The 22,114-nt window shown below is 39.8% G+C and overlaps 2 protein-coding genes across 5 annotated transcripts in view; one reads left to right on the top strand and one right to left on the bottom strand.

Moving 5' to 3' along the window:
- The window catches only part of ano10a (anoctamin 10a), a 37,312-nt gene extending 32,802 nt beyond the window's left edge, over positions 1-4,510 (bottom strand). Inside the window, exons 1-2 of one of the 4 annotated variants that reach the window (XM_080895937.1) lie at positions 4,396-4,446; positions 1,328-1,414 (exon numbers count right to left, since the gene is read on the bottom strand). The gene's annotated coding sequence lies outside the window, so the exon portion shown is untranslated. Of the gene's footprint in view, positions 1-1,327; positions 1,415-2,172; positions 2,567-4,395 lie in introns of those variants that run through there. The other 3 variants (XM_080895939.1, XM_080895936.1, XM_080895938.1) reach the window with 3 other exon arrangements.
- A 105-nt stretch (positions 4,511-4,615) lies between these two features.
- On the top strand, positions 4,616-20,510 carry abhd5a (abhydrolase domain containing 5, lysophosphatidic acid acyltransferase a). Its single transcript, XM_080897359.1, has 8 exons — positions 4,616-4,676; positions 5,814-5,894; positions 9,124-9,209; positions 10,868-11,243; positions 15,835-15,989; positions 16,547-16,658; positions 16,827-17,013; positions 20,328-20,510. The coding sequence occupies exons 1-8, from the start codon at positions 4,645-4,647 to the stop codon at positions 20,415-20,417; spliced, it is 1,119 nt and encodes a 372-aa protein (XP_080753485.1). The 5' UTR covers positions 4,616-4,644; the 3' UTR covers positions 20,418-20,510.
- The last annotated feature ends 1,604 nt before the right edge of the window (positions 20,511-22,114 follow it).

Here is a 22,114-nt window from a genome sequence, read left to right as displayed (position 1 = left end):
GCTCTCTGTGGTGGTCCTCAAAATAAATAAATAAATCGGTAGTTTTTAAAACTGACATTTTTGAAAATTTATTTTGCAGTCAACTTGTAACACTATCACTTCCTGTAAAAGAGTTGGGAAAGGTTGAAGAGTTTATTTTATGAAGCACGTTGAGGTTACTGCTGTGATTTCACGCTTTATGAATAAAGCTGAAGGAAACTGAATAATGTCCTGACACATTTCATCTAAACCAAATAAAAGATGGACACAGCCACGTGACATCGCATCCTCAAGTGACCCGACTACAGGAAAGGGTGGAGTGCTAAGCTATCTGGTATTAGCAAGCTGCATTTGTAAAGTGAGGAGCACAGGTTCTCATGTCAGCTAATTAGTGCTGAGTAACAGACTGATGAAAGTTAAAGTAAAAGTGAAGCACGAACATGTCTCTCACACACAAAGACATGTTTTGATTAATATTAATCAAATAATCCATTAAAATTGCTCCGATACGCACAACCACAGGCGAAGAAGAGGCCTAGCTCCGCCTACCCGTGTCCCAAACACCTGTCAGTCACAGCAGCCACACCTCTAACTGTATTTATCATCTAGGCAGATGAGTTATCAAAGACTAAGTATTGTTTCCAGTGCTGTCAGGCGTTTTAACATGGAAGTGTATGGAGACTGACTCAACGTCCAAATTAGATTTTCTTATTTATTATGTACAAATGTTAGCCTGGTGGCAGTGTTGGAGCACATGTGAGAGTAACAATGAGAGTGAGAGTACTAAAATTCAATATGATTCATGCTCTGAGCGCCACACATATTCAAATTTTTATTAAAGAGTATGTAGCGCTGATGGTCAGAAGCCCTGAAATATCATCTACAACAGGGTTCAATTAAAATGCGCAGTTCAGTTAGAGGAAATTATTGACTGTGATAATCCTCCTTTCTGCCACTTAGAATGACTAAAATTTACAAAGTGGACTTAATGTTTTATTCAATATTACCCAAAATTAGTGACTAGGCCCATAAAGTTATAAAAAAAAAAAAAACCTGTTGACCAATGCTAGGGGTGAGCGCTGCGTTCCTATCCGTTGTTAAGCGATGACGTGACCAATCCTACTTCCGGGCCTAAAGTAGTCTGCGTTTAATATGGCTTTTGTGTTGTTAACATATTTAATGTCTTGTATTTTCTTCTATTTAATCTCAAAAAGCTCCTAAAACAGTCAGTGATCACTGTTGACCTCCCTCAGCTTTTATTACCGCTAATCATTTATTTAAGCTCAGTTTTTAAAACCTTAGGATGTAACTACAGCCCAGCCCATGCAGCAGTATATGAATGACTAACCTCGTATTGTGGATGGATTATCTCAGTTGTTCTCCTGGCTGAAGTTTGGTCCTTTTACAGCATCCTGCCATGCGATTACATTTGTTCCTGACCACCGAGAACACTCACGTTAACTTTTATCGAGTGGAAAAAGGTTCGCTTGTTTATGTTATGCTAACATAGCTGTGTCGCTAGCGATCACGTAGCACATCATTATATACCAGCTAGCCAAACTTCAGTAACCCTACAAACGTCACTGCTGTTTAGTTTTCTGTCTTCATTTATGTTGGAAGTGATAACAGAGCTGTACGTTTTAATTTGTTTCCAAAACCCCGCAGTCAGGACATGCTATGTTGTATTTAGATAGAAGCTAGCGAGCTAACTTCCTGCTAACTTCTAATGTTAAATGTCATAAATTCCGTTTTCATGGATGCCTGGATGTTAAACTCAATTGTTACACCTGGTAGAGCAGAACGCTGATCATTTTATTAAAGATGGAAGACTTTAGACAGTTTTTCAACTCTCAGTAATGCCATAGTGATCGTTTGATATATGGACCTGCAGCGGAGTTTAGGCCCAGACACGGCTAGTGACGTCAGACTTAACAACCGCATTTCTACAGCAATGAGAGGCACACAGGTATCGACCTCTAGTGCCCATTAAAAAGAATTACAGTATAGGATATTTCCACAGACCCAGAAGCTATGTCCACCTTTTATACAGTTTATGGGTATCTGAACCATATGTCGTAAAAAATAAGTTTTGTTAAAAAGAAAAACAGCCTTTGTATATTTCATTAATATAGCTCTGTGTGTGTGTGTGTGTGTGTGTGTGTGTGTGTGATCGATCACATAAATTCCACTAACCTGGCCCACGCCTGTGCAGCTTTAAGTGACAACACCTGTGTGGGTGTGCGGAGTCTTTAATGAGTGTGGTTTAAAACTCAAATCCCATAGCTTGTTGAGTTGACTTTGGATATCTTTCTGTTAGGGATCATAATCAGTAACTGTTTTCACTTTATAATCCAGTTAACTTGTAATGAAGGTAACAGGATTATTTCTGTTATTTATTTTACACCGAACACTGAAACATTTTCTGCAGTTACACAACAAATCTTCATGCTTCATCCTGACGGTGTCAGATTTTGGGGGAAAAAAATGGCAACTATCTTAGTATTTTAAACAACTTTCCTTAGGGTGAGTAAATATATATGTATGTGTGAATGTAACATACAGCTTTACATTTCACATTATGTAGCTTCTTTGTTCTCATGTGTTTTAATTAGGAGTTCATAAACAGCAATCGCTATGCTATGACTGCAAGAATCTGTTATAGTTCTGTAGTCTTGCTCCCACTTTTATTTGAATACTGGTGTCTGTCAGGAAGATTACACAAAAATCAAAAAAAAAAAAAAGAAAAGAAATTGGTCAACATGTTGAAGAGATTAAACAAAGTTATAACATATAGGAGGAGGAGGATTCAGGGATAACAGGGATCACCCCTGATGGCCATTAGAAAAAAATGCAGGTTTACCCCGGACCTAAATATATACGTTTAGAGAAATTACGGGAAAATTAACAACTCCAGTACTGTGCAAAAGTCTTGATTCACCCCTGATTTCTTTGTATTTTGGTTACAAATGCCCAGAGTTTGTTGTTACTTTACAGTGGTCTTGAGCAATAGTTCTCCAGCCTTCTAAAGGTACAAAGAAAAACTTTGTAAATATATGTTTACCAATATATTTATATTCATAAATATCCAACACTTTAAACATCTTGAACATATGGCAGTAAGAAAGCAATAAAACCACAAGATACCCAAAAAAACAAAAAGAAATAATTTTTAAAGAAAAGAGAAGGGAAAAAACCCAAAACAAACAAACAAACAAACAACAACAACAACAACAACAAAACAGGAAAAAAACAAAATAAACATGGTACTTTAAAAGTTTTTCTTTGGACTAATACTTACAGTCCATGTATGTGTGTCATTAAAAAAAAATTAAGGAAACTGGACAGATGAGAGCAAAAGTAGCAGTGACAGAACCCCCCCCCCCCCAGACTTTCAGTCTGATCCAGCTATGGTTCACTGAAGCCATCAAACAGCCTCAGTGGAAGCATGGAAGAAGCTGTTGTTTAGTAAATGAAACAGAGAGCAAAGGCTGAGGTATGCCAACATACACAATAACTGGACTGAAAACCAGTGGAGTGAAAAATCCACATTTGAATTTTTTTGGTTCGATTTTTTTCAATACGTAAAGAAAAGGTCAGAATCAAAGTACAACAGTGACTAACTACAGCCATGTGGAAAACACAGTGGAGGCATGGTGGTGTTGAAGATCTTGTCAAAACTGGTAGAATTATGAATGCAGAAAAGATTTGTCCATCTGGAGAGCTTCTGATTGATAACAGCTAAATATTTAATTGCGGCAATGATCCCAAAAACACTGTGAATGCAGTAAAGGCATACCTTGATGGAAACAAATATAATGGTACACATCCATCCATCATGGATTGGCCTCGCTGGAGCCCAAATCTCAGCGTTATTGAAGCAGTGTGTGATCATCTTCACAAACGGAATGAAAGGCAAACACCCTTCAAGAAGCCTGTTTTTGAAGACCACTTAAATAAATAACAAAGCAAGTGGCCTCAGAGAGTTCAGCTGTGTGGAAAAATAAATGTTGTCATACCAAATATTGACTTTTAAGTCTGTACACTGTGCTTCTAATTATGTTTGCACATAAATCACATCCCATTCGCCTAGCACAATCTAAACGATGTGTGGCTCAAGACTTTTGCACAACACTGTAAATAAAACTTTTTTCTACATGTATCTTTCACGCTGCAGGTTACATGTGCATGAGTACCTGTCCCCATTAAATGTAAGACCTGAAATATCAGATAAGCAAGATAAATGAGTTTAAAGACCGTTGAGAACATTTCTAATGACTTGCAGGATGATTCACCGTAAGAACTGAACCGAAGAGCTGAACAGCAGCAGCTGCCCGCGCAAGCTCAACACTCTTGTGTTACTTTTAAATACCCGAGTAATGTAAAACAAGGAACACAAAACGGAGTTTAAATACTTACCAAGACCCACTTCCCCGATCAGCAGCAATGTTTAGACATGACAGACACGCCAGTTCCGCAAACTCTTCCTGGGTGCGTTTGTTTTACTCTACTAGGAAGAAACGAAGCGGAGATAGGTGGATCCACAGTAGGAATAACACTCCCCCCCCCTTGTCTCAGTCAACTGACGCTATAAATGAAATGCACACAAGCTCGGCAGCTACGTCAGAGCCACGTGACTGTGAGAAGCGTCTCGGGGACTGTCGCGCTATGGCTGAGCAAGCGGTGATCGAGAACAGAGGGTGAGTATTTCTATTAACCTATCACATTCCCCGGCCTGTCAGAGTATGTCTATCCACGGTAATGTTCCTTTATTATTTAACAGACACTAAGTGTTATTGGAACAGCGACACTGTGCACCTTTTCCTGAAAAATGCCCGAGTGTTGTTGTCGAAAGTTAGACAGGCTGTCAGAGAGAGGCACCACTTGGGTCAAGGTAAACCTGCCCCCCCCCCTCCAACCTCATTAGTTAATTGCTGCCTTCTTGTAAAGTGGCCCGTACTAAATGAGAGTGCTCGAAGACTGCAGAAGGTCGTTGAAAAACTCACCGGTGCTTTGAAGGTATTGTCGGTGTGGTCCACAGAAGTAAAATAACGCTCTTATTGCAAAGCCGCTGGACTGCCATGTTTGTTTTACCTCAGAGATGGTAGAGCAAATTGGAAAACAGGTGTTCTTAGAATCCATCCTACCTCGCAAACCATCCTACCCGTTGTTTCTGTGCATGCGCACAACACGAAATTAAGTAGCGAACCGTCCTACCTTTGTAAATATTAGCTACAAAAATACTCTGACGGGTAAAATTAACTGCCAAACCATCCTACCTTTGTGAATTTCACCTGCAAGCATACTTAAACAGTTAAAATTCAGTGGCGAACCATCCTACCTTTGTTAATAACAGCTACAAACATACTGACGGGTAAAATTAAGTGCCAAACCATGCATGTTTGGCACTTAATTTTACCCGTCAGAGTGAATGTTACCTACAAGATACTTTAATGGGTAAAATGAAGTGGCAAACCATCCTGGCTGTATGAATATGACCTATACGCATACTCTGATGGGCAAAGTTAAGTTGGTGTTAGAATTACTCTGTGACAGCAGAGTTACGGTAGAACGTTTTGCCAAACTAGGATGGTTTGTCAGAACACCGGTTTTAAACAAGAGTTTTGCAGTGGCGCAAATATTTTTATATTCATGTGCATAAAAAGCCCTCTGGAAATGCACAAAAAACCTTGATAAAACCATAAACTTTTTTTTAAGTGTTATAGTAAATGCTTGATAATTTAAATAATGGAGATGATAGTTTTGCTGTCACGCGTTGTCATCGGCCAGTCCCTGTCCTTTGCCCTCACGCGCTTACTCTTTTATTATATCTCCAGGGTCATTCATAGAATGCTGTCTACTGTTGGTGTTCCCAGTCTGGCCAGGAGTGTGTGGGGCTATGTGGATAAAACAATAAGGTAATGTTATGAGCATCCACACACAGACACAGGTGTGACACTCTTTTACACAAATATCCACCTCCACTCAGACATTAGCTTTCATTATTGTAGCCTCACTTTGTTAGTTTGTATGTGTCACTGTGCAGGTCCAGTTTCCTTTCAGCTGGGTGATTTTCATGAGACTTAGTAGAGTAATAGAACGTAAGCAAAGGGAGAACTAAACGTAAACTTTTGTGACTCTTTAACTTACCTTTCACAATAACACACAGGGTGTCTCCTGCGTTTTGATAACCCTGGCAAACTCACGGGTTTATCAAGTAATTGCGTCTCCAACAATTGAGTCCAACACATGTATGTTAACAGGCTGAGACTAAATGGTTGCTTATCAGTGCAAAGCAATATAAATGAGCAGCACCACCCCGATTAACAAAAACCTGTTCAAAAGGCATTGAAATTGACGTTTCCAGACTTGTAAAAGGCATTTAGAGTGGGTTAAAAGTGAAAGTGCAGTTCACAAATCACAGCCATCTCCTTGAGGTGTTCTGCATTATAAGGTGAAGACCCTACAATAATGCAGAGAAAACCCCAACAGCAGCCCAGATGAGAAACACATGCGCATATAGCGTAAATGTGCTTTTATGTTAAAAAAAATAATTAAGTACAACTAGTTTTGGATTGAACCTTCAGGACCTTCCTTGCTGCCCAAGCATCATGTGTAATGATTTGAAAAAGAAAACGACAGCCATGGGGGGTGGAGGACAGTCTTAAAATGAGCAAAATGACCAATGAGCTCCCCAAACAGTAAAACCTTCATGGGGGGGGAGATGATCAGAGCAGTTAAATTAGGCTGATTTTTAAGTCTGTGACTCTAGTTGTGCCTAAACAACACAGTAATGAGGCTGCTTCATTATGTCTGCCACATGTTGGAAAGGACTTTATGTGAGTTCTCTTGCAGTACTGACTTATTTAAAACAGAGGACCACTCAGGCAGCACAGATTCACACCAAGGCCAATGCCATACTTGATCAATTTAAAGCTAATTTTGAGGCTGCTTTGTTTTGAGGCTGCGCTGCTGCTGCTCACTTAGAAAATAGACAGAAAAATCCTTGTGGTGTGTGTGTGTGTGTGTGTGTGTGTGTGTCACATTTGTTTAATTGTAAGAATTATTAGAAGTAGGCTTAGGTAAATGTTGAAACATGTGAAAGGGACTGATTAAAATCGCATCAATCACGTCCTGTATCGATGTCTCAGAATTCAAGGTGACATATTCAGGTGTTCTATCCACTTAGCAGCCGAAAACCTTACAGACACACAGACAAACAATTTAAGTTGCCCTTTATCAAAACAGCTGTAGCTAGTGAAAAGGACAAATAGTCCTTTATCAAAACAGTTGGAGATAAGATAAGATAGAACTTTATTAATCCCTCGGGTGGGTTCCTCTGGGAAATTCGATATGAATGTTTTGATAATTACTAAGTGAACAAGATGTCTATGGTTAGACTCTGTAAAGAAGGCCTTGTTAAAGAAACTAATGTGACCGATGTCAGGGAAGGAGAACATTGAGTCAAGTGTAGTGTGAGGACAGCCGTTTGTTTCCTCTTTTGATGTCTCTGCGTGTTGCTACATGAGGTTTGCATGTCACAGAAGAACATTTTGTTGTTATGGTTGGTTTTTGTTTTGGGGTTTTGTTTTGTTTTTTTGGGGGGGGGGGTTGACTTGCCTAAAGACAAAAGAAAGCAAAGAAACTAAATTTTTGTGTCACAGCTTTGTGCTCTGTTATGCTTTTCCCTCAAGACCACACTGGGCCAGTGGAGGAAAGCAGAAGAGCTTATTTCAGAGCCAGCTGTGAAGTAAGAAGTTGCTTTCCCACACAGAGCAGCTAATGGAGAGGTCATGAGATATGACACTTTTACAATAAACACAGCTGTTTAGACATTCAGCCAAAAACCTTTAAGTGTCTCCTTACTCTTAAGTCACACCCTTCTGTAGTTTAGTTATGCCTTCTAGTAGAAGACCTGCCATAACACGTTGCCATGAATTAGGAATGAAAAAACCTTTTCATTAAAAAAGAACATTGCAGCGTGTGTTGGGTTTGCAACGTTGTATCTGAACAAACCACATGACTTCAGGAACAATGGGACTTGTTAACTAACAGTGTGTCCACATGAATCTGTGCAGAAGTCATGCATGTGAATGTTTACAGAAATATCTCAGATTTATCAACATCAATTTAACATTGCTTCTGCTCATTATTTACAGTTTTCCAGAGTACCAAAAACCACAAAATGCTCAAAATTACAATTTAAAAAAAATCACACAAAAAACCCCAAAGTGGAAAGATGTAGGCTTTTACCTCTCCATCAATGTTATTCCATTCATCTGAAAAAAGAAACAAATCCCTTTGGGTATCTTAAGAGATCTGTGCTTAAATAAATACCTCACAAACGGCATTGGGTCAGAATTTTCTCTCAACAGTATGGGAGACTGATAAAGTCATACAGAGAAGCATTAATACAACGTATTGGTTCCTAAAGCATAAAGCTTCATGGATGCTTCATATTAAGGACTGCTCTGTTACATTAAAATACCAACACGGAACAATCTAAACATTCAGTGTGAGGACTCCATGAAGAACTAAATGACAAAGCGATCTCTCCCTGGCAATGCAAAACTAAATTAACACTCCTAACAGCAAATGTAGAAACCTTATCAGTTGAAAAATATGGTGTATATTTGTTTTTCTGCATGAAATTGTTTGCACAATTTTGCATTTTGCAATTTGTTATCAAATCATATTTGGATCATTTATTTTTTACCCAGATTTTGCACTCTGGAAACTCCAACAAAAACATACACCATAAGGCTACAGTCTTATGGTGTATGTTCACACCTTTAAACCACTACATTTTTCAAAGCATCTGTGATAAATTCTGATGGTAATTTTGTGTATCAAGCCTGTTTTTTGCTTGCTTAACCTGTTAGTAACCCTGATTGTTTAGCGTGTTGCAAAACGCAGTCCAAGCGGTAGAAAGATGAGAAATGAGTTAAGTGAGGACCATACAGTAAGAGTCTGGTTAGCTAGGAGTCAATGTTCTGTGGTGCAGGTTTGTGTTATGAATCTTAGCCCTACGACTGTGAGTACCCCAAAGCAGCATGATGATGAATCATTATTATAATGATGAACGTTTGAAATATTAATATAAGGCAAACCATTCATATTCATACTGTTGTGCTTTTGTGTACGTAGGTGGTGCTGGATTCCCAACTGGCTGCCATCGTGGTGTCCAACTTCAAAGAGCCATCTGCAAGCTTCAGAGGAGAAGATGCTGCAGTGTAAGGATAAACCCAGTGTAATTTTTTTATTTTTTTTTTATTTAAAACATACACTTTTTGTACAGTGTGCAAAAGTAAAAACTCACCCACCTGTGGTCACTCACTCAAACACAACCTGTTTTGCTAAACAAAACCTGTATTGGCTAGAAATCAAATAACTTTTTGTAAATATGAATTAAATCTGCAAGCAGCGATGACCAACACCTTAAGACTTTCTTTGGCAAATTTGAGGTTGCTGCGGTCAGTCACCTTAAAACTGTAGCCCAAAGTGCATAACATGACATTTCTTGTTCCCACTAGGTGGTGCAGTGACCACCATCAAATATGACAGGAGAAATGTTTTCAGGGGCGGAGCCTTATGAAACGTGGGAAGTTTGGTCCAGATTGGACGATGTATGTGTAAATAAGAGGAAACTATATTTTCATGGTGACTGGTTGAAATTTGCCGTGGTACCACGGCCACGCCCTTTGAAGAAAGCTCAAAAGTGTTGCAATTTAATATGGCCCAGGTCTGTAGTTTAGACTGACCAAATATGAAGTTGATCCTTGGAGGAGTTTGCAACAGCATAATGCCAGGAAGTCGCCAAAATGTCACCTTCAATTCAAAATGGCGGACTTCCTGTTGGGTTTGGGTCAGTGGGCTTCCAGACTTTACGTATGTGTGTACCAAATTTCATTCATGTAACTCAAACCGCATGCTGGTAGTACTACCATAGGTGGCATTATTGAACCATTTCCTACTCTGTACATGAGAAACTTCACCCGTTGCCTACTGGTGGTGGTCAGAGGGCCCGGTGGCGCCAGTGTCCAGCAGCCTCGCCTCTGTCAGTGCCCCCCAGGGTGGCTGTGGCTACAATGTAGCTGCCATCACCAGTGTGTGACTGTGTGTGGATGACTGAATGTGTAACGCGCTTTGGGGTCCTTAGGGACGTGTAAAGCGCTATACAAATACAGGCCATTTACAAACCAATAAAATAAGAAATTTTGCACGTGTTAGATCTGGTGAAAATGTACATGAGGGTTTTTTTTAGCATCTTTAAGTCCTCAAAAATGCAATTGTTGACATAAAATAATAATAAACTGAGCAGATGCGTTGGGCCTTAGCGTGTTTCATGCTAATTACAAAATGTGTCTGAGATCACTTGTAAAGTATGTGTCTTATCGAAGACTACAAACAGCTCAGGGAAAAAGTAACTCATGACTTTCGTTGCTCAAAATTTAAAGGAATATTAGATGTCGGTCTTCCAGAAAATGTCGTGACAACAAGTAGAGAACATTAACCACAGTAGACTAGGAACTTATAAATAAAGTGATTGATGATTACAGCTTTGAAAAATCAAGAAGTTCAGGGGCTGTTTTCTATGAATGACTTTAACCCAACTGTGCCTGCAGGATGTTATTAATGAACCAGTAAGTGTGAGAAATCGCATTGCTCTTGTTTGAGCTTGTTGCCGTGTTTGTGTGTGGTGTTGTTGTGTTTTTTTGTTTGTTTTTTTGTTTTTTTAAACCCTTTTGTAGAGAATCTCACTTTTGGTGACGACACCTGATTGATTCAGTAGTATCAAAAAAGAGATGTTATTTAGATTAATGTGAAATGGAATATTTGACCCATCGTAATGTTCTTGTACTTAAAAGTAATCTTGTGCTTTTCTTTTCAGATGTCAGCACTGAATTTACTAAAGTGTTTGTTCCCATCTCCAACGACAATCTTCTGTGGACCCTGATGTTTTGCAATGACCATGTTAAAGATAAAACTCCCTTAGTTCTGCTGCATGGCTTTGGCGGCGGGGTGGGCCTGTGGGCTCAGAATCTGGATGATCTCTCCCAGCATCGGCCTGTCTTTGCACTGGACTTACTGGGTTTTGGCCAGAGCAGCAGGCCTGTGTTCTCAACAGATGCAGCAGAAGCAGAGGATCAGTTTGTCGAGTCCATAGAACAGTGGCGGGCCAGCGTGGGTCTGGAGTCTATGATACTTCTTGGTCACAATCTGGGAGGATACCTCGCTGTGTCATACTCAATTAAATACCCAGGCAGGTGGGTGCAGACAATGGGATTTCTCATATCTTACTGTATCATGACCCACACTGTCTGATACAGAAAGGTGGCAGGTTTGTGTAAAATGTCAGGATCAGAACTGTAGCATAAGCTAAAGTCAGGTTTTAGTCTCTTATTATTATAATGATGCGAGTGTTTTAGGCACTCCATATAGGAGCTCATCTTTTCTAATGTCCACTGTTGGCTAGCAGCTCCTGTCATCTGCAAGAGTGGCTGAAACGGACAGAGTTAATATTGTGATAATCTTTGCATATCATCTCTAACTATTATTTCTATCCTGCCTTTTGAGGGTGGTGTGTGAATGTTGGTCTGCAGAAGTGTTTGGGCCTCTTTACACCTGCTGCCTCACAGCAAACAGCAGGCAGATACTGTCAGGGACTGTTATGGAAAATACAGTGGAGTGTGTCAGTGGACACAAGAAAACTGATTTATCAACACATCAAACAAGTTTGTGTCATAATGTCTCATTTTCTGTCCCCAAGAGCAGCTTGTTGGTCAGATCAGCTAAAGAAAGCCATGTGTTACAGCTGAGAGCTCCAGTGAGCAAGTCGGCAGAGTGTTGATTGCTCTATAAAACCAGAATAATATACCTTTGAATAATCCTTTCATCACTGCTGTAAATGGAACAAATGAAGTGGAACTTGCCTAGGAGGAGAAAAAAGCAGAGTCTGCAGTGAACACTGTTATGAATAATGATTCTGCCCTTTTGCTGTTAACATGATTGTAGCAAAACATGCCAGCATGAGTAGAGGATACAGTTGTAGCGGTGTGCCTTTAGGTGCTGGCAGCCTGTGATAACAGCAGTGTCCTCCAAAACGCTCTCTCCTCCCACTAGACTCTATCTCTCCTGAACCATCTCCTCCTGCCGCAGCTCCAGCTCGGAGCTTCCAGCATTCACCCGGCTCTCCCTAAGCGGCGCCTGATAAAATGTCCTCAATCCCTTATCACCCCTCTTCATCAGTAACACTGAAAATTCCCGCTTCCTGTCTTCTTATTGTTATCTTAGCGTTCCAAATGGTTTTAAGTTATAACTTCAGATGCTCGTGATCAGGCACATGCGTCCCCGATCTGTGCTCACTGCCCCCCCCCACCCCCACCCCCACCCACCCCTCCTCCTTGAACTTCATTCGTATTGGGAACCACAACAATGTGCTCTCTGTACCAGTACAGAGTCCATTAAGACCATGACATGTCAGATTTAAATGGCTTATAATCACCTGTCAGTTTAGCTTCCAGTTGATTATGAAAATGAAAGTAAACTGCTTCATGGTGTCATGTAAATATCAGCCTAGCTCAGGGGTCGGCAACCTGCAGCTCTTTAGTCCTTATTAGAGATGGCACGATACCACTTTATGTCCGATACCAATATCATAAATTTGGATATCTGCCGATACCGATATGATAGTGGTTTTTTTTTTTTTTTTTTTTTTTTTTTTTTTTTTAAATATCTTGCTGGTTTTGTATAAGTTCATACTAAAGTTAAAAAAAACCAAAAAAAACAAAACACTAAAGCTATTCTGTTAGACCTGTATGTTAAAAAATAAAAAAAATACACTGCACCCAAAATATTTCATAGTTCAGCAATAATGATTAATCTAATGAACTTAAACCTACTCCATCCTCCCTATTCTGGTATTTTAAAGAGTAAGCAACCTAACTAATAAGGTTGCAAACTCCCAGCAAAAAAAAAAGGGGGAACCACCCTCCACCTCATGATGCTTAATTGACGTAAACAACTTCAATTTGCTGCAGTGTGAAAGAAATGCACAGAAATAAATTATTTTTCAAGAATAATTAAATAGATTCAACATCTTTCTTCAACAGAATTGCAGACTGCACAGATGGTATCTTCCCAAAGGAAAAAGTACTATAGCTTACTAGGGTATATTAGACTTAATAGTTATTATATACAGTAATGGACTTCTATACATTTTACATCAGATTAAAACTTTGGGTGTAAAATTCGGATAATTATTTATTAAAAGCTCGACATTTTAAATGAGAATAAGAAAGAAAATGATGTCTTTGTGCCCCCTTTTCCCTATTAATGCCCTATCGGCCCCCCTGGCTAAACTTTGCTAGATCCGCCCCTGCACAGTTACCAGCCGTCAGCTACGTAGAAAAGGATCCTGGTGTAGAAAGTAATATTAAACAAATTCTAACAACAGCTTATCAAGGTTAAACGTGCTGCTGTTGTTCTGCCGCTGGTTTCCTCTTTCTGGCGCGAAGTGGGCCAAAAACAAAGAAGAGAGACAGACTCGCGACACAAAAGCCGATCAGCTGATCATTGATCAGTTTCATGATTGAAGTAGCAGCAGGAGAGAGAGAGAGAGAGAGACCGGCTTCCACAAGTGTGGAACGCCGTGCAATTTATTGAGACTTTCGACCCCAGGTAGGCCAATTATGGCTCTGCGCAGAGGCTCATTGACCACTTTTCACACACGGTTGCTGTACGCATACAGCCGGCTGTAGCTTTGCAGCTGACAGCCCGACACACACCAACACAACAACATGGATAGCACAGACGTTAAGGCGGCGAGGCGTGACTGCGGGTGCCGCTCAGGTGCGTCCGCCTCCCCTGCAGCAGCGCTGCAGACCACGCCCCACCACACACATTAACCGGGTAAAATGCATATTTAGGCAGAATTTTGCAAATATCCATTTTTCATTTTTTAGCAGCATAGAGCTTTTTTTTTTCCTCAGGTCAAGGCTCCAAAAGCCCAAAGGTGATATAAGGGGCGGCTCACAACAGTTTTTGTTTGCTACATGGATCATTTTCGTTCAGCTGGGTGTCTTTCCTTTTGTTATATTTAAGAGTTAAAAATGTGTTAATTACAGAAATAAAATGTAATTTTCTCTGTAGCACTTCATGAATTTCATAAGCAACACACCTTAGTTGTTCACACATAGCATAAAAGTAAGAAACAATATAAACAGTGTTATCTTCATTTTAGATGTCAAAAAGTATTTGCGGCTCCCAGTATTTTCTTTTGCATGGAAACCGGGTCCAAATGGCTCTTTGGGTGTTAAAGGTTGCTGACCCCTGGCCTAGCTTGATTGCGACCTGTTATACTGTCAGCCATAGCTGGTTTTGTTCATATTTCTGCAGCACTAAAAACGGCCATCATCATGTCTGAAATGCATTTTAGCTCCCTTCCTGCTTCCTTAAAGCCAGTTTTCTTCTGATAGACTCCACCTTACAAGGGCTGTGTAAGTTTTCATATTAGCAATATCTGATCTTGGTGACCTCAAAAGTCAAAAATAAAACTGTGAAACTGGGCATTTAGAGCCATCTGAAAGTTTTTGGTCCACCGTTCATACTCTGAATGTACATTTTAAACAATTCTCAGATAATGACAATGTAACGGTGTGTGTATATATGGCAGAAATAAGCAAAAATAGAATGGATCACCATTATTTAATTGTAAAAAAAATACAAAAACAAAACAAAATGCTGTGCCAGAAAAGTTATATTTGGGGGGATGTATTTACTTTCTTGATGAAAAGATGTATGTCACATTCACATCTCTGTTAAAACAAAAAAATAATGCATGCACCAGGATACTGAATGCTTACAGTCATGTGAGGAAAATTAGGACACCCCATTAAATAATCAGCCCTTTGATATGTGAACTGTTCATAATAATTTCCAATCATGATTTTATGTATTACTGGAAAAGAAAGTGATTGCAATTAAACAACAAAAATGAACATTTTGTGAAACATCAAAAAAGATATGAACAAAAATGTTTATTTCAATGGAGAAAAAAGGACACCCTACCCCCTAATAACTAGTGTTGCCCCCTTTGGCTGATATAACCAGCGAGACGGCTTTTGTAGCCTTTTACCAGTCTCTGACATCGATCAGAAGGTTTGCCCCACTCCTCAATGCAGAATTCCTTCAGCTGTGAGATGTTTCTTGCATGTACAGCCTGTTTCAAGTCACCCCACAGCATCTCAATGGGGTTAAGATCAGGGCTTTGACTTGACCATTCCAGGACTCTCCACTTCTTAGTTTTTAGCCAGTCCTTGGTGGATTTGCTGGTATGCTTTGGGTCATTACTGTATACTAGTATTCTATTGTATATGTTGTATATCTTATTCTTCTGTTCCTGTCTCTCTTGCTGCATTGAGCATGTGTATGACAAAAGAATTTCCCTCATTAACAGATGGTTTCACATGTTCTTCAAGCACCCTCTGATACGCAGTAGAATTCGTGATGGATTTTATGATAGTGAGCTGGCCAGGTCCTGCTGCAGCAAAGCATCCCCAAACTAGGATACTGCCACCTCCATGCTTGAGTTGGTATGAGGTTCTTTTCTTGGAAGGCAGTATTTGGTTTACGCCAAACATGTCTACTGTTCTGGTGTCCAAAGAATTCAATTTTAGACTCTGGATCTGTCCAAAGAACATTATTCCAGAAGTCGTGGTCTTTGTCTATGTTCGCTCTGGCACTCTTCATTCTGGCCTTTTTAACGTTTTTGTCCTTTAGTTGTAGGTCTGTAAACAATTTATAACTAAAAGAGCAGGTTAACTTTTATTTTTGTTGTGTTTGTTGTCTGGCTTACAGAGTAAAGCACATTGTCCTGGTTGAGCCCTGGGGTTTACCTGATCAACCGGAGACAACAGAACCAGACCGGCCCATCCCTGTGTGGATCAAAGCTCTTGGTGCCATGTTCAGTCCTTTCAACCCCCTGGCTGGCCTGCGACTGGTAGGACCACTGGGTAAGGTGCTAAAAGACAACAAAGTACCACAGTGCTAAAAGCAAACCCACAACCGGACTAGCTTAATAATCCCAGGGAAATGTGTCCATGCTGTGGCACACCAAAATATTGGGGAAAAGCAAAGCTACAACAAAAGTATCAGGAATGGAGATGAGCACGTGAAATTTCTTTTTCTTAAATGAGAAGAATGGAAATGAGAGGATGCAATATAATGGGTGAAGATTTTCACTTATTGTCTGGAGACAATAAGTGAAAATGTATGCAGTATGAAACTGGGGGGATGGTTTTATATTAGTTTAATATTGCAGTATCACAGCTAATGTTCTCTTTGCACACCCAGAAAACTAGGAACTGCTTGTTAAAGCAAAAACCACGAAAACTCTACTGAATGACATTGTGCTCGTCACATCACTTGCTTTGACTTTGAAAGGAATTTAAGCCAAAACCTGGGCTCTCCCCAGTGTGACTAATCATGTAAAATGTAATGAGTACTCCTCATCTATTAATGGCTACATGCTTGTGTTTGACACCTCTGTCTCTTCCCTGGTCCCCTGCAGGTCCCACTCTGGTGCAAACACTAAGACCCGACTTCAAGAAAAAGTTCTCCCTCGTGTTCACTGACAACACTGTGCCAGATTACATCTACCACCTGAACGTGCAAAGCCCCAGGTCTGTCTTTCTCTTTTATTAATGCCACTTGTCTCTAAAATGGCCATGGAAGCAATTTCTTCATCACCTTTTCTGCTCTCATCCACGTTTTACTACCTAGTATTATGTTTTGTCATATCCATTTTCTGTCATGTGCTCATTGATTATCTTTTCCTTGTCTTGTCACAGTGGGGAAACTGCTTTTAAGAATATGACTGCGCCATGTGGCTGGGCCAAGAGGCCAATGTTGCAGAGGATTGACCAGCTGCAGTCTGATATCCCCATCACCATCATTTATGGCTCCCGCTCCAGCATAGACTGCATCTCGGGCATCACCCTCAAAAGGATGAGGCCACGCTCTCATGTGGACATCATAGTAAGTTTGTGTGTGTAGATGAATGGATTGATATCCCTTCAAAGGGTGGTTTTTGTTTTGTTTTTTGTTTGTTTGTTTTTTTTTTGTTTTTTTTCTCCCCCCTTCCCTCGAAAAACGTAAATTTCACAATACATTTTTAAGGAATAAATTGCCAAAAACAGTTTTGAAAACAAATTTTTAAAGCGAATTTCCTGGCAGTTATTTCATGGTTCAGGCTTCAAACAAAAATCCAACTGTCTTTCTGAATTTGGGTTCCAGATCATCAGTGTGATGACATTTTTATAGACTTTCTAAACTTGTAACTAATTTCTTCACACTTCCTCAAAACCTGCTTTATTGCTAAGATTTATTTATTTTGTATCGAGCTTGAGTTTTCAGATCCAACTGCACAGATCCAACCAACTGCATTGGACAACAACTGTTCTGTAGCTCAAAGTGAACTGGTAATCTGTATATACAAATGGTAAAATAATACTTTTTACCTCAGACACACAGCTTGATACTTTAGGTCCTTGATGCTTTAGGCCAATCGGCTCTGAAATGACTCCTCTGCCTCCTCAGATGTGGTCTGACATATATTAAGAGTTTAACCTGCCCCACTGACATCCTGAAATATGGACAAAAGTGGTCGTGACACAGTTCCAACTCCTGGATCAAACCATGACATTCTCCCTGCTGCTGCCTGCTTGTGAGAACTGGATGAACCCAGAATCTCAATTTCTTTGTTTTCTTGTTTAGAAACATCAGGACCAGTTCATTACGTATGTTTGTTATACTTAAGTTTTTGAGATCGTCAAATTTAAATATTGGACAAAGATGACACAAGTAAACACAAAATGCAGTTTCTAGGTGTTTGTGTAAATAAAACTTACATGGCTCTGTGTGAAAAAGTGATTTCCTTCTAAACCTAATAACTGGTTGGGCCACGCTTAGCAGCAACAACTGGAATCAGTTGTTTGAAGGAATTCTGACCCACTCATCTTTGCAGAGCTGTAAAAGACTCTCCCCCAGTTGTCGCAGAATTGTTGTAATTCAGCCACACCGGAGGGTTTTTGAGCATGAACCACCTTTTAAGGTCATGCCGCAGCATCTCAATCAGATTCATATCAGGAGTTTGACCAAGCCACTCCAATCTCTTCATTTTTGTTTGTCTTAAGCCATTCAGAGATGGACTTGCTCGTGTGTTTTGCATCATTGTCCTGCTGCAGAACCCAAGTGTGCTTCAGCTTGAGGTCATGAACACTTCAGTGTTACTTTTTGCACCAGAGGTCTTTGGGATCAGTACTGGTTTTTGTTTTGGAACTTAGCCATGTCGGCTGGGCTGACTCTCTTATGGTGGAGTCATGAACACTGTCCTTAACTGAGCCAAGTGAGGCCTGCAGGTCTTGGGATATTGTTCTGGGGTCTTTTGTGACCTCTTGGATGAGTCGTTGCTATGCTCTTGGGGTAATTCTGGTTGGCCAGCCACTTATATTAAGGTTCACCATTGTTAAGGTTTACCATTCAATGATTTTGCCATTTGTGGATAATGGATCTCACTGTGGAGATTGTGGAGTCCCACAGCTCTAGAAGTGGCTTTATAACATTTTCCAGACTGAGAGATCTCAGTTACTTTGTTTCTCATCTGTTCCTGAATTTCCTTGGATCATGGGGATGATGTCTGGCTTTTGAGGACCTTTTTGGCTACTCCACTTTGTCAGGCAGGTCGTATTAAAGTAATGTCTTGATTGAGAACGGGTGGCAGTAATCAGGGTGGCTAGAGAAATTGAACTTGGCTTTCCAAAGATGTGATACACCACCATTAATTATAATGGGAGGGGGGGAGAATCACTTTTTTTCACACATGGCCATGAGGGTTTGGATTTTTTTTCCCCCTTTTATAATAAACACCTTCATTTAGAAACTGCATTTTGTGTTTACTTGTCATCTTTGTCTCATTTTTAAATTTGTTAGATCTGAAACATTTAAGTGTGACAAACATACAAAAACATGGCAAACACTTTTTTTCACACCGATGTATATGTTACATGGCAATTTGGAATTTTGGGTCATTGTTTTGCAGCACGTTCTGTGTAATGGCCTTTAGGACTGGGTGAGAGTTGGGGTAAGGGTTTAGCACTTAGGGGGAAAAAATGGGCAGTTGCTTTCATACACCTGTCAAGGCTGAGGAAGACTGGATGAGCAGCTGCCTAGACAGGTGCAAAACAGACACTGAAACATGATATGCAAAGACATTCTCATTACCACGGACTCGAGACATTTTAATTTCCTAACTCTGTGTTAATGAGTACAGATATATGGGGGAAAATGTCCATTTAAAAAAAACAAAAGAAAAACAAAACTACAGGCTGCTGCAAACAAACAGTCATTATCTGACCTCTACAACAGTGTATTAGGGTGCCATCAAATGGAAAAAAAAATATTGATAATATATTATTATTGATTGAAAACAAAGTTGAAACTTCAAGATTAAAGCCTACAAGCTTTTTTTTTTTTTTGGAGAAAAAAGTTGAAATGTGGAGAATTACAGCTGTTGTTTCAACACAGACTGCCACTAACTCAGAGGGTTGCTAGACCCTCTGAGTTAGTGGAATGTTCCTTCAGAATCTGTTTTAGTAATGAGGAAAGAAATGATGCCTCTTTTAGCACAGAAACAGTGCGGTGATCAGTACATGGATGTTGAAAAGAGTGGATTTGCACAAAATGAACTGGCTGGCTATGGTTACAGCCTCGTGCAATACAGAGGATGTATGTTGTATCACAAGAGGGCTGATCAATTTGTTTCACTATATAATTTTAGTTTATTTCAAAAAAAAAATAAAAAAAAAATACTACTCTGTAAAAGTTGGAGGTTTTGACTAAACCAAAAGAAAAACATTTTGAGGCTTCATCAAATAAAAATCGCTGGACAAAAGACTGATTTGTTGCTTTTGTACATGGGGTTTAGTTTACTTAAGCTTAAAATACATTTGTTTAATGAATTATATAAAAGAAAACCTCTCAGTTTAGCAGACTTCCACAGATTCAGTGCCTTAAGCATGATTGCTCCACATGCAATTATGTGTATATTGACACATCAAAGGTAAATTTTTCTGCCATGAAGAACTGTGGAACTGACTGTATGGAGGCTTGAAATAAAACTGATGCATGCTGTAAATTTGAATGTTACTTTCCATCTTTGTTTTATGAAAACTATAAACCGGAGACACAGCCCTCCTCGTTAAAATCATGACCTCCCTTTATGACATGCCTTTATATAGTTTCCATAATTTTTAATTGGCTGCTTCCCTTCTGATTCTCTTCCCTTCCTGCAGACAATCCGTGGAGCCGGTCACTATGTGTATGCCGACCAGCCTGAGGACTTTAACTACAAGGTCTTGGAAGCATGTAACAAACTGGAATGAAGGCAGAGACGAGCTTGAATGTTGAACTCCGGTGGGGGAAAAACGGGGACGGACATCATTCTGTCACACACTGTGGAACCTCAGAATCCCACTTTCCCACTTTCCCAAAGGACAAAAATAAGTGTTTGCACATTAAAAATATTGCAAAGTGAACAGTGGCCTGGTGTGACTCATACATGTTCTATCATCTGACCAGTGAGTCAGCTGTATTCTCGGAAACTTGGTGAATGGTGACTCTGAGTTGACATCACTGACTGGGGCCTGTTGGCCTCCATCACATGCTTATTTTGCAGCACACAGAATCTTGTGGCTGTAGCGTCACTTGTTTTTTCTTTGTTATAAAGGTTTTTGGGTTTTTTGGTTTTTTTTTTTTTTGGTTTTTTTTTTAAAATTGCCTCTCCCAAATGCAGTAACCTCAGTGTTAAGTGAATGCAGGTGATTATCACCTTTTAATACCATTTATAAACTATTTCATGTAAAAACTGTTGAAAGATAAATTATCACATTATTTTTTCTATTTCTGTGAGATACTGAGAATGAATATTTTAGCATGCTTATTTCATAAATCCAATGACAGCTGCAATAATGATATGAATATTAATATGATCACTTGAGTGATGTCTCACTGAAGCACAACGGGTATTTAAGAGTTACAATGTCATGTATTTGGTGTCCCATGCATTGTGTTCAGCCTATGGTTTGTGGTTTTTCCCATTTGATTCTGATACAGATACAAAACCTCGGCATACAGGACCACTGCATCAGCAACAGGAAGAGGTTTTAAATGAATCTGCTTCCAATAATAGCACGTGTCCTCTGTAATGTGCTTTCCTGCCAAACACAAGTGGTCGTTTCATCTGCAATAACTGTGAATATCACCATAAACCCTCTGTTGTACTCCTCCTGTTTTTGACTGCTCTATTTGCATAAGTTATATATATTTGTATAAAGACTAAAGTGGCTTCATAGTGTAATGTTCTGCACATTTGTCTGGCAAAAAAATCCTGGAAGGAGACAAAAACCTCGTTGGCTTAGCATCAGGAAGGACGTCTGGTTTAAATTTAAAAATTAAAACTTTCAAATTAAACGTGGAGCTTTCTGTTGTGATGACCTCCTGTGAACGAGGGAGCAGCTGAAAGTAGCTTTATAATAGTCCATGTTATGGAGCGTATCATGTAATGCAGGCAGTATATTCCATATTATTTATAACGGCATAAAGATACTATAGATTTCAGCCTGGCAGTGCGGATCTATACAGCCTTACTGTAACAGTGGCTACTGTGACAATATGCGATATTTTGGTGCGCTCTATGGATTTTTGTCATAGACTATTAAAAGACATATATATATATATATATATATATATATATATATACATACACACACACACACACACACACACAGTTACAAGTACCTGGGGATCCCGCAGGCAGATGGGAACCATGAAGAGGCCGCTAGAAAGGCTGCAACCACCAAGTAGGCAAGTCCTGAGGAGTCAGCTGAACGATAAGAACAAGATCTGGGCTATCAACACGTACGCCCTGCCCGTGATCAGGTACCCTGCTGGGGTAATAGGCTGGCCAAAGGAGGAGATAGAAGCCACTGACATAAAGACAAGAAAGCTCCTTACCATGCATGGAGGGTTTCACCCCAAGTCCAGCACCCTGAGGCTGTACGCTAAGCGGAAGGAAGGGGGC

Source organism: Rhamphochromis sp. 'chilingali', assembly GCF_963969265.1.
Source record: "Rhamphochromis sp. 'chilingali' genome assembly, chromosome: 11".
Lineage (NCBI taxonomy): Eukaryota > Metazoa > Chordata > Actinopteri > Cichliformes > Cichlidae > Rhamphochromis > Rhamphochromis sp. 'chilingali'.
This window is presented reverse-complemented; position numbering and strand designations above follow the sequence as displayed.